The sequence below is a fragment of the Halichoeres trimaculatus genome, unplaced genomic scaffold (assembly GCF_033239565.1).
Source record: "Halichoeres trimaculatus isolate MK-OKI-2021-1 unplaced genomic scaffold, fHalTri1.1 fHalTri1_scaffold_7, whole genome shotgun sequence".
Lineage (NCBI taxonomy): Eukaryota > Metazoa > Chordata > Actinopteri > Labriformes > Labridae > Halichoeres > Halichoeres trimaculatus.
In genome coordinates, this window is record NW_027437185.1 from 12260828 (window position 1) to 12274033 (window position 13206).

General features: G+C 42.8%; 1 protein-coding gene across 1 annotated transcript; it reads right to left on the minus strand.

Annotated features, from left to right (window-relative positions):
* Positions 1–10584: 10584 nt before the first annotated feature.
* Positions 10585–13169, minus strand: fgf20b (fibroblast growth factor 20b). The gene is made up of 3 exons (XM_074674086.1): positions 12154–13169; positions 11863–11966; positions 10585–11677 (listed from the first exon to the last, which is right to left on the minus strand). The coding sequence occupies exons 1-3, from the start codon at positions 12434–12436 to the stop codon at positions 11432–11434; spliced, it is 633 nt and encodes a 210-aa protein (XP_074530187.1). The 5' UTR covers positions 12437–13169; the 3' UTR covers positions 10585–11431.
* Positions 13170–13206: the final 37 nt, after the last annotated feature.

The following is a 13206-nucleotide window of genomic DNA, read 5'->3' on the forward strand; positions in this document are numbered from 1 at the left end:
TGTGTACAGGTGGGGAGGTGTTTGTGTTATAATGTTGCGCCATCTCTGAGCTGTACACAGGTGATGGACTGAAGGGCTACCAGCTTATTTCAGTGTGCCTGGGATTTTAGTTTCATAGAAAAAAAAATACTAAAAAACAATCATTCTTGTATTTCAGTCATTGCAATGAAATTAACCTCTGTTTTTGGCTCATAATGTTATGCAGAAAAAAGAAACTTACCGCCAATTGTGTTGTAAGAAGTTATTTTTTTGACTTCAGCTTTTTCTCACATTACGCCGCCTTCAAGCAGAAAATGAGCAGAGATTATTTGTCTGTGATATTGATCCCTATTGATCCTCTGCAGACACCACTTCATGATTTGTTTGGAGCACACACTGACACACTCTCAGACTGAAGGCTGAATGAGTTTTTGTCTTTGTGTCTTTGAAGCATCCAGTGGCAGAGAAACAATGCTGCAGCGTTGAAGCCTGTCTGCAGGGTTAAACAGTCATTCAGGCTGTGCACAGAATGGTAACTCTGACTTTAAATCAAGCAGTTTCTGTTTTAACTGGAAGAATACACAACCATCATCCCAGTCAGAGTGCTGTTTGGCTCAGACATGAAGAATTAGAGGTATTCTCCAGGTTTGGATGTTAGCCAAAACCAGTATTTCATCGGCCTCTGTGAGCTAAATGTATATCAGACTCAAGTACGCTGAAATGGGCAGCAGACGTGCAAAATTTCACGGCAAATTCTTCTCGTGTATCGTTTTTCTCTGCCTCGTCTTTAAGTCTCGCTCTAAGCCCTCTTTTCTCTCCTTCTCCCCCTGTTTTGTTATTTTACCTGAAGGTGCAGGTGTGAAAGGGTGAGGCTGTGGAAAAACATTCGACTCCGTTAGCTTGTCATGAAGGAATCCATTGAGTGACCTCTGTATCTTGGCACACAATGACAAATGGGTTTGCAATTTTCCGCCTGACTGGGGGGCAACAAAGCACATTTCCACTTTCAGCGGTTGGGCAGAGAGAGTACAGTGTTCCTCCAACACGCTGTCTAACCAGGCGGGGAACATTACACGTGGAGGTGGTCTCTCTGCTGCAGAGATTGCAGCGGTTGTGGTCAAAACAGACCACGACACATAGGTGATCTGTCAGTAAAAACATAATGAGGTGAGAGACACAGGTTCATTTGTGGGACATCTTCTCAGTTTGGAAAATCTTTCATGTTAGTGGTGAAATTAGGTTTTTGGTTTTCATTCGGGGATCTAGAAAACAGAAAAGCTGTTATGTTTTTTTTTAAAGCTCTTATACTTGTGTTACTTTTCCCTTAGAGCCAGGAAGCTGATAATTTCTATATCAGTGGTATTAAACATTAGTTTTGAGGTATCGTTATTTGTCTAATATGATGTATGGTGTTTTTTTCTGAAGGTCACAGTGAGGGCTATCAAGAACTGTTCATGTTTTCCAGGATAAAGACTCAGTTTCCCATGAGCACTATCACCGACTGTTGCAAATGACAACTGAGTGAATGGAGAATGGATCACCTTTTTTAATTGTTCAAGACAACTTTTCCCAGGATGCAAAGGGACAAGGTAATGTTTATATTTGTAGTTACGTAGCACTATTGTTTGAAATGTGACATCAAGCAAACTTTGTAAACTCAGTTTGTATCGTAGTTTAGCAGCCAGCCATAATTAGTGTCACAACCCAGCGCTCTGAGATGTGTCTGTAAGGTTTGTGAATCCTGGTTATATCCTATCTGTGCTCATCTACCAGCTCCGACCTCACCAAGCAGAGCTAATGTAACCTCACTCTTCATTTTATTGATAGACTCTCAAGTTTGAACAGACCACTGCAGAATAACTGCTGACTGTGGGTTGGAATGAACATTATCACAAACAGTTTTTGACAGTGCCACTTCCATGAGTATTTTCAGCAGAGAAATGGACAGATCTTGCTTCTCACTGCTAAACTTTGCCAGCATAGTGTAGTGTTGTCATCAGGTTTTGGTCTATGTGCCTCTAATGCAGACCTGGGCAAATTACAGCCCACAGGCCACATCCAGCCCTTTGGGCGTCTTTGTCTGACCTGTGCAAGGTTCATCAGAAATTAGAACATTAAAGGTCCCATATTATGCAAAAAATTACTTTATTAAGTCTTTTAGTGAAATTTGTGGGTCTCTGGCTTTCCCCCCAGCCCACAAAATGTGATATTTAATGACAAAACCTGTACTTAGTAGTGCTTGTGAATGTAAAATCCTGACCTAAAACGAGCTGTTTGGGTTTTGGTGATTTGCTGATGTCAGCGATTCCCTTTTTTGACCAATCAGGAGCAAGTCTGACCTGATTGGTCAGCCGGAGCAGATACCCCCTAACCCTCTCCCAACCCACTCTCCTCCCCGCTGCTGGAAGAGGATGCCGAAGTTGAAGAGCCATCACTATTCTGTTTTTGGCTGTAAACAGTCACATAGTTCCATGCACAAGCTTCCCATCTCGGATGAAGACAAGACTTAGTAGTTAGACTTAGTGAGTGTATCTGGCACATTTCCTTGATAAATGTGCCAGCTACACTCAGTAAAACTGTTCATGTGTGTGCTAGTCACTTCACGGCAACTTGCTTTTCCAACTTTGGACAGTACAACAGAGGGCTAGCGAATAGACTGGTCCTGAATCCAGGTGCATTACCAACCATCCACCAACAAACCTCAGACCCTTGAAATGTGAGCATTTTAAATGCTGTGTGCTGTGGAGCAGATGGGAGAGCTTTTCCTCAGTGTCCCCCCAGTCTCTCTGTTAGCTTCATGCTGCTAACTGTAGCTGCGGTTAGCCTGTTGTTTTAGCCTATCATGTTATGGTGAACAAGCTTCGTTGTTTTCTAAACATTGTGCACCCGGAGCTCGTGGCGCTGCTCTCAGTGACAAAGAAGAGCGGGGCGGTATCAGCTGTGGCTCATTTACATATGAAGGTCACGCCCACTAAATCAGACCGTTCTGAACAGAGGGGCTATGACAGCCTGGAAACAATGCTGCTGTGCTTGATTTATTGGCTTTTTGGACCAAAACATATTGCTACCATTTCATAAAGGCATCAATGATCTATATTACACAGCAGACAAGGAGCAGAATATGGGACGTGTGACGTTTGCATTATTTCCGTATTGACTCACTTGTGCACATGAGCCTTGCATGGATGGCAGCAAGCGATGACATTTAACAAATCCATAGATCCTCTTTCACTGAATATGTAAAATGAAGAAAAGAACGTTTAAGTAATTTTTATTATCTTTCTTGGATTAAATGTTTTTAAAGTTTTTCAGTATTTGTTGAAACCAACAAACTAAAAACCAAATGAAACGCCTAATGCAATGATTTTTTTTTTTTTTCAGTTTTTTCTTATTTTGGAGCATTTCTTATTTAACTTACACCACAATTTTACATTTTCTGTACATATTAATAAAACATTGTTATTGTTCTGTTTACCTGTAACAGCCAAATCAAAATAAATAGGAAATATAAGTAAGGGCATTTCACAATGGGGAAAAAGTTAATACTGGGCAAATCAAATTAAAGTTCTTGCTGGTGTGATTTCTCATGTGGCCCCTGGGAAAAAATAATTGCCCACTCCTGCTGGATTCTGCGGTTCTGTCAAACACAGATACTGAGAAATAGCATTCAGAAATAACAGATTTTGACAAAAGTCGGATAATAGTTTGATCTGTCATTTTAAACTGTGGATGATAAACATGCAAATACATAAAAATGAGACTATTAATTTCAGTATCACTTATAATGTCCTTACAGGGACTTTGAGAATGTTTTCTTTTTCCTGTCCTACCTTTTTGCCAAAGACTTGCTTTTCTTGTTTATTCTGCAGCTTGCAGAGTTCGATTGGACTGGTTCCTCGTTTATTACCAAAGTTAAATTCATGCTTGCAGTGTGTCATTAGGTAGGTATTGTGTGCACCAAAGGAGGGATGTCTAGGGATGTCTAAAATATCATTAACTTAGAAACTTTGTATGATTGGTATGGTTGCATCTTAAAAACTCCACTTTTTTACCGTTTTGCACCAGTGATGTCTTTTTTTTACACTGTAATTAAAGAAATATCGAATAAGCTTTTAGATAAGCAAAGAGTAAATATAAAGAAGCCAAGCTCTCACTGCTAATTAATTTGTTTATTACGATCTCAGCTCTATTATATATTTTTCCCAACATGTTTAAGTTATTATTATTACATTAGCTGAATCTCATATATTTCATCATCCACTTTTACATCTCCTGGTCTTGCAGAGCTGCACAGATTTCACATTGTGTTCCTCTGTGGGACAAATCCATCTTGTTTATGAGTACGCTGCATCGCTAACGACGGCTGCTAATTCCAGACTGCTAACCAGTGTTTTCACTGCTGATTGAATTGCTTCCAAAGCCGACAAGAATGTTTAAAGTAGAGCTATGGAAATGAACCAATTGACCTTTTTCCTGACCCCAGAGATCTCCACGCCCCGTGGGAGCAGAAACTGTCAGGCGGCACCACAGTCTGGAAATCAAAGGGGACTGTGCTGTTATTAGAGCAGCAGCAAACTGAGACCTACTGCCACTCCTCCGACATGGCCTCTACACACACACACACACACACACACACACACACACACACACACACACACACACACACACACACACACACACACACACACACACACACACACACACACAACACACACAATCATTATTCCTTCTTAAAGTATAAATCTCAGGATATTAACAGAACATGAAGCCACTGTTTCTGATGTGTCTGGACTTGATGTGTTTAATCTATAAACTGATGTGGACTATGGACTCTTGCCTTGTGTGGCTGCGTGTGTTTGTGTGTTTGCGTGTGTGCATCTCTGTGTTTAGTGTGCTCCAGCCGAGCAGTCCAGCAGGGCGACTATGTCCTGTAGGGATAACCTGTCACGGTGCCTAATTGATGCCTCATGCATTTCAGGGGGCAATTATAGCACCAAATGTCAAGACCTAATTTGTGACTTTGTAATGTGGACACATGAGCCAGAGGAAGGGGTGACACGGCTCCTCCAGAGGGACTCCCACGCTGGTTTGGTCAGCAGATGTAGGGGGCTGAAGCAGGGGGTTACAGCAAGAGGCTGGAGGAGACGGAGGAAACACACACTGCAAGTCCAGAGGATCGGTGCCTTTAGTGTGTTTGGTAGAAATCACACGAGACGATCAGACGAGTGCTGCAAGTATTTTAACTCTGAAATGAAAATGAAATTAGATACTTTGTGATAAGTTAGTGTGCTGCATCTGGACGTTGTTTTGAGAGAAAAAAGCGGTTTACTACCCTTTGCATCATGGGCCTTTTCATCATTTTCATTGATATTTCAAATCTTATGAAACTTTGTATATCAGCTACACCGTGACAAACTAATACATACTTTGCAATGAAAAACAACTGATGTGGCTGAATCAACAATATTTATTTCTGTGAAACAGCAAACAAACAACAATCCATGGTGTGTTTAGTCTGCATCAGTGACCAAAGAGTGTGTGTCTGGGTCTGTGTGTAAGGTGAGCAGTGTTGTAGTGCTGGGTCAAAGGGAGCACACACTGCTCCCAAGACTGAGACTGCTAAAGGAGTGAACCCAAAGGACGGAGTGGTCCTGGGACGCTGAGCCCAGGTTCATCACATCAGGCTCCACACCAACTCCACTTCCATGTTGCCTTCACAGGCCATAGGAAAAAGTAGAACAGCCCTGCACACCACACAGAGTCAGGGGCTGTCACAGCTTGTAATACGTCACATATCTTATAATTATACTGATGGCTTGAGCCTGGACTGACACATACTGTGGATCAGTAACAAGTAACATGAATGGTGTTCTGGGCCACAGTGATTGTGTTGGTTTATTCCTCAAGTGGAAGGTTGATGGTTCAATCCCAGCTCCTGCAGTACCATGCTGAAATGTTGGTGAGCACAGTATGAATGTGTGTTAATACTGATGGTCCTTTACCCGAGCAGCCTCTGACATCATTTACTTCAGAAATGCTCATGTGGGGCTCCAGTACAACCCGGGTCTGGGCTGCTCGCCCTGTGTGTCATGTGTTGGGCTTTTTGTTATGTGTGTGTTGATCTGTCTTGTGGATTTTGGTGTCACTAGTTATTCTTTGTGTTATTCTTAGTGATTCCCGTCTCATATGTTCTCAGTGTGTTTCCACATCAGGTCTTCTGTGTTTCCTGTTCACTTTACACCTGCTCCCTGTTTGTCTGGTTTTAGATTTCTCTGCTGCCTTGAATTCCCCTCATGTGTTTCACGAGAGTCTCATCACACACCTTTGTTGATTAACACTTTGTCTAGTTAGGCCTTGTTCACATGTGGCCCGGTGTTTACAAAAGTGAATATCCTTCCTCATTTGTTTCTAGAAAATACTTTCGTCCACACGTAACCGGGCAAATCCGCTAATAAGTGCTACTGGAAAAATGCCAAACCCACACATGTCAGTGCTTTTCAGACGTAAAACCCACGCCAGCCAATCAGAATGAAGCCCCGTCATTCATCTATGAGGTTTGGGAACCAAAAACTCTGTTTCCTAACATCCGCACAAGGCCATCACACCAGAGTTTTCAAAAATCTCACTTTGGTTGGGTTTTCATAAAACATTGGGTGTTTTTGTAACACTTTATTTATGGTGATTTTTCAATGAGATTACAACAGATATGAGACAAAAAATAAGACAGTGATCAATACATAGACAGCAATGGGAAGATTAACTCAAAAAAAAGGGTGACAAAGGCATGTGAGTTTCAATAAAATAGAACGAAAAGGGGGTAATAGCTACACCATCAACATGCTCCACTGTACAACCGTCTGCGAGCAGGATGGGTGATGAAAGAAGGTATCACTGGTCATTCAGTTGCCCTAGCACCTGGTTCCATATCTTGAAAAATTTCAGGCTGTTACCAGAAAGTTCATATCTCATTCTCTCCACGTGGAGAATGCTGATGAGTTATAAAACGTTTTTTTAAATGCCCTAAAACCACAGTTATATTTGGATGACAGGCCTAAATATATAAAAATATATGAGTTTTCACAGACACCTGGCTACTTGTGGATATGAGCTTAGTCTCTGTGATTCTTCAGTTCCTGGTCAGTTGCTCATTTCACACCACGTCATATCCTGTCATTCCTTGTCATCCCTGTGATTTTTTTCCTTTGTGGCTTTTTTTTTCCTTGTGTAAATGCTTTGTGGATTTGTGAGTTTGAAGAGTTTTGGATATTAGGTTTGGACTTTTGTTCAATAAACCTTTTTTGAGTCACTCTGCACCTGGGTCCACTCCTCTCTTGTGTATAGAGCTAAACCCTGATACTGTGAGGCTGGCTGTTCAGCAGACAGCCTGGACTTGAATCCAACCTATAGTCCTTTTCCCCCATATCAAGCCCCACACTCGCCCTGTTTCCCACTCTTTCCACTATCCTGTCCTCTTTGTATAAACTCATAAAAAGGCAAAACAAAATAAAAACTCAAAAGGAAAAAAATTAAGAAAAAACAGAGAAAGGTCATGTGACTAGCTCAGTGTATTTTTTAGCCTCTTTCAGCACTTTGTTTTGGTTTTCAACTATGTCTACTGTTTTGCAAGTGTTCCAGCTGCAACATAAGCATCATTTTAATGGTTTAAATAGTTAAAATGAACCAGTTTGTTGGTTAGTGCAATTTTACCTATGCATCTTTTTTTTTTTTTTTTTTTTTATATTTATTTATTTATTTATTTATTAAATTTATCCATCAAAGAAAAAAAAAACAGTAGCTATTCTCTGTGTACCTGTTTCAAACCACTGCTCTCAGTAAGTTTGTAGGATTTTTCTTATTCGTTGTAAGCATTCAAGCTGGGTTCTTGAGTTATTTTTCACAAATGTGCTTATATTTCATCAAATGTTTTTCATGATGTTAATTTTCAGTGGAATAAATAGTTCAGGCTTTGTTTAAAGTAGATGTTTGGCTGTTTGATCAACAAAGAACGTCACACTTTGAGAATAAAAACTGTAAACAGTGAATAACAGAGCCATGTTGTTATTTTACTGTTAGTTGTGTAAATGTATGTCAGCATCCTTCTACCTCCTGTCATCCTATCTCTGAACGTGTGTGCTGTATTTGACGTCAGCCGTGTGTTTGTTTCTCCTTCAGGTGTGTTCACATCTCCTGAGTGAAACAAAACACTGTCAGTCACGAGCAGGGCCCCTGAACGCAGCACAGTGCTGTTTACTATATGAACTCACCGACAGGACTGACAGCGGGCTGGCTGCGTCTTCCTTTACTTTCTGTTCCCCATAACACCTAAACAGTGATGTTTTCGCCTCACGTCTCCATGGAGATGCAAACAGAGGAGCATATTTTCCACTGGAGCTGACAGCTCAAGATGTGGGATGTCAGGAAATCAGGTATGCTGGACTAATTGCTGCTTGTGGAAGGCAGACCGCAAAATCCTCTGAGCAAAGACGCTGAGAGTGGATGAACTTTAATGAAACAAAAACAGGAAGTGTGAAGACATTTTTTTTTAAATAAACACCTTTCAAAGATTGAAACACTGGTGTATAATGTTTGAACCCAGTGGTTGAAGATTCTCCTCTCCTGTTGCCCCTCTTTTTGTCCTCTCTCAGATGAAAACCTAAAAGTATCCCGTGGATAACGCTATACTTACACTTCTGCTGTAATCCCTGTAACCACACACGCAGCTCACAATTTGTGTGCACGGCAATTTAGTAAGGAATAAACAAACAACAAAGAGCCTGAAATCAATAGTTGCAGGATTCAAATAACATAAAGCTGCAGACACCATCCCTGCGAAAACACACTCTTAGAAGTGGCTACGGCTTTACAGCAACAGGTGAGCTTCTCGGCACCTCCCCTGTCTTCCCAAACTCAGCTTACTAAATATAGAAATTATGCTCTCTGATAATTGGGGGCAGACAACAAAGCCTACTGTATTTCCACCCTCCTCCTCCTCCTCCTCTTCCCTTCACTGCTGCTAAGTCATATCCCCAGCTGACAAGCAGCAGGCCTGAGATCAGAGTGTGAGAGCTCGAGTGCAGAGGGAACACCTGCGCTGTCTGACCTGACCGCCAAGATAGACACAGAAGATCACTGACTTCCACACCTGCCTGTGGACCTATGCCATACACATATACACACACACACACACTTGATTGGGTTTCCTCGAGAGCCCTTTAAGGCCGCGGCTGAGGAGGTGATGAAAGTCAGAGAGCGTCCATTAAGCGTGTGAGACAGCCCGCTAGAGTGGCTGCGGATGAGGGGTTTAAGTGTTTTCAGCGAGGAGCAGGAGACCACCTGGAGGAGGCGGGGTAGGAGGAACAAAAGCATCTGTCTCAGGGCCAAGTAGACTCCAAAAACAGCGGTTAAACAAGTGCCAAAGAGCACTTCTGGGCATCAGGTATCACAAGTAAGGATTTCCAACGCGTTCACAGGGATGAGCTTCAAAATGTCACAAGGGAGGAGGAGGAGAAGGATGAAGAGGAGGATGTGGAGGAGGAGGGGGTGATGCTCTTTGATTTTCACAAAGTCTGCTTTTCTATGTGGAGGTACTGCGACAACAACTCAGCAGGTCAAAGCCGAGGACAAACTGTTATGGCAACACACTCCTCTGCCTGGAATGACGGGATCGGAGGAATGAAGCACACCCTGTCCATCATTTTCACGCTTGTTAACTTTTCTTTGGAGCTCACAGAAAGACAAGCAGCGACAGTTTCTTTCCACAAACAAGCAGCACAGTCCTCTTTCATCTTCTCATAGGCTTGCGTGTGTTTACCTGCTGGACAGGGGATGTCCACACGCACGCAGGTTATAATACATTCTGGGATACTGTCATTAATCGACGACAGAAGCTTGTTGATGTTCAAGGTGTGCAGGTGGGAAAGTCCCACAATATCGCGCTGAAGACAGGAGAGGGCTGGCAGCAGCGTTGACTCCCTGGATTGAGACACCCCCACTGGCTCGCCATCACACACACACGCTGAGATCACAGGCTGAGCTTTCATGCTTCAACACAGATCCCCCCCCAACCGTGGAGGAAACTGTGCACTGATACAAGATACTAACTAGGACACACTCTTGCTTTGTTTTGATGTCGAAAAAGATGGTAGATCAGGACAAAAACACTCTACTTTAAACATTTCTAAGTCACAAATAAAGTAAAAATAAGACATTACATACACATGTATTGGCCACCTTGACTTCCATTGCTTCATGAGAGTGCTTGATCCTTATCGCTCTGACCTGCACTTCTCTACAGCTGCTTAAGTTGCCGGCCTGAGCAAAAGGTCAGATTGTGTTTGGCCCTTTTTGTTGTTGTGTGATCTTCACATTCAGAGTTCAGGACTGAGTCTTTGAAGTTTTATGCCTTCTGCTTTTCTACGACTCGTCTCTTTGCGTAAGGGTGTCCATAAAGAAAGACAACACTGGTCTCATAAGCAGGTTTATATGTTTAAACTCTGATAAACAATTAAAGCAGTAAAAAAATTTTTCCTGCAAAGGCGACACTATTAAAAGCTAGAATGTGTACTCTTCAAAAACTTTTCAGCAGAGGTGAAAGTTTAAGTCGTTTATTGTTGGTATCAGGAGTTTTCTATCTTCACATCTGTCTCGTAACACAAGCAAAAGTGTAGTTTGGATGCTTTACGTTGATGTTACAAGAGTTTCTTTAAAAATGGATTCACAGTTGCCACATTGTGACAAAATGCATTTCAGATGTGGTGATCTTATCCACATGATGCTGATATGTTTGATTTTTGGTCATTTTTCAGAGTTTCGTTTCATAATAAAAGACATAATAGTACAGTGAGTCAGTCTTTGTATAATCGATACAAGTACTAGTGGTTTTCTTGATATTGCATGTATCTAACTGTAAAAAATATATTCTCAAATAAATAAATATAAAACATAAATATATGTATCTAAAATGAATAAATAAATTGTTACATATCCGCTCTGTTTAAACAGGTCTAGACACTGGTTAAGGATTAAGAAAAAAACAGATTTCCTTCAAAGTCCTTCTGAGAAATGACGCCGAGTCGACAGTTCCTGTTTCATGACCTCACAGCTTCCTCTCACGCATCAGCTGACCTCTCCATCTGACCACAGGAGATGCTCCTCTGCTCTGTTTCCCATTCATCTCCTATTCCATGCAGGTACTTTTTGGAGTGGCTCAGCCTCTGAAACAAATGACCCCCTCACGACGAGTGTGCAGACATTCGAGCCTGTCTTCCTGGCCGCTGAGAGATGGCCCATGCATTCCTATAAGAGGCCCCGGTGCCTTTATCCCTTCTGCTCGGGCTGCTGTCCACCAGCCTGCACCGGCCACATCCCCACGCCTGCATCCCTTTCTTCCTCCCTGCTCCCTGCCTTCCAGGGCTTTAGCAGCTATTCCTTAACTGGACCAGGCCTCCAAGTCTCAGCTGTGTCCCAGGATATCCCTGTACAGCTCTGGCACACGGTCCGGGTCCACAGGCCTGGGTAAAAAGTGAGTAAATTTCTGGTGCCGCCTGGATTTAGTCCCATCCCTTGGTGTCCCATCTTTGTTTAATGCCACAAAATAACGCGTCCCTTTGTCTCCGTGTTTGTAGAGGTTGGAGGAATAAGTGTTGTACCAGTTCTCCTCAAACTGCTCCCTGAAGACACATTCAGCTGTGAGCTTCTCCTGAAAAAAAGAGAGTACGACATCAAAGAAGTCCTGGCTTTTGATGCAGACTCACTTTATAGCTCTAAATATATCTTCCTGAGAATCAAACTACAAATCATCACAGGAAAAACACATCTCTATGGCCAGCACAATCTCAAACATTAGGTTTTTAAGCCACATAAAAGAAGAAATTTGGCACTTACAGATCCATAGAGCTCTCCTCTGTCGTTCATCCCCAGATAAAGTCCACTGTCCACTCCTCTAATGCTTATCAACCCAACAGCAAGGCTTATAAACTCCAAGATACCTGCAGAAGAACAACACAGTTATTTTCTGAGATGACTTTTATCAAACAACCCAAAAACACAAATTCTGAAAGCATATTAGCACAATCATATCTTTTATTCTTCAACAGTCCAACTTTATCTTAAATCCTGGTCTAATATTTATAAATATTTCTGAGTATATCTGTTTGTAATATTTTTTTTACTTACCAAAACGACTGTGATCCTTCCTCGTCCCTTGCACTGTGCCATCCGGAAGTATTTCCAGGTGAAAACCCGTCCTGCAGTATAACTGTCTCCTCCTGAGGATCCCTTTTAGGTGCGCTAAATCCGCCGTGGTGCTCCGGGAAAGCCTGTCCCCAGAAATGAGGTGCTCCCCCAGCAGCGTCGGACTGTCCCCATGTGGGGTCAGCAGAAAATGGGACCCTACCTGGGCGACACCATCGATGCCGTGCAAGACGCCTCCAACTTCCCCCAGAGCAGTAGCAGCCATCGCGTCAAAGCCAAGCGGGTAAAGTTCAGTGAGGAGGTCCGGAGGGAGCGCTCTTGCGTAGTAGACTACCTGGTTGCCACTGTCACTTATTGCATGTTTACGTCCACCTCCTCCGGTACTTAGCGCATGTAAAAGGACATGCGCGGGTTTCTCCCCCTTGACATGAAACACTCACCAAATCCCCGCTTTGGCTGCACCGATTTCTCTTCTTTTTTCTTTCTTTTTACCGCTACGTCTTCACCAGTTGGGGCCGGGCTGCAGTCGCTAATCAGAGAGCCCTCATGTTGCATACCTGTTCCCAGCGGACGATGATGCCTGAGCGGAGCCGCACAGGGGTCCCGGTGAAACAGGATTGAGTAGTGAGGGCTGGAGAAACGCTGCAGTGCAGGTACGGGAGCTCCAGGAGGTTTTGCGCTCAAAGTGGCAGGGGTGGTGAGGCAGGTGCAAAACCACAGGACTAGTAATGGGCGGGGCTGTCACAGTTCAGACGTGCCCTGGCAGGGATTTTTCCCTTCTCTCAAGGCATAACACAGGAGAGACACAGGGGGAGTGAGGGGTGATAGTGGGCTGTAGGCTTGAATTGAACACGCAAGAGTCATATTAATTATTTGAACTTAAAATAGATAAAACTGTTCAAGTAATCACACATATTTCAATGCATGTTTGTGTGTTTATTTACCACTTTCCACATTTCCTTCCCTCCCATGAAACGGGCGCCCTTTAATCCCACAGCTCCTTGAAATACCCACGGCATTTCTCGCGAGCTCAGA

Bases quoted from the DNA above. Each gene is read 5' to 3' on its own strand.
- fgf20b (XM_074674086.1), bottom strand. From the start codon at position 12,436: ATGGCTGCTACTGCTCTGGGGGAAGTTGGAGGCGTCTTGCACGGCATC. The intron at 11,967-12,153 runs GTAAGTAAAAAA...GTTCTTCTGCAG, and splicing joins GAAGGATCACAGTCGTTTTG to GTATCTTGGAGTTTATAAGC. The intron at 11,678-11,862 runs GTAAGTGCCAAA...TCTTTTTTTCAG, and splicing joins GAGGAGAGCTCTATGGATCT to GAGAAGCTCACAGCTGAATG.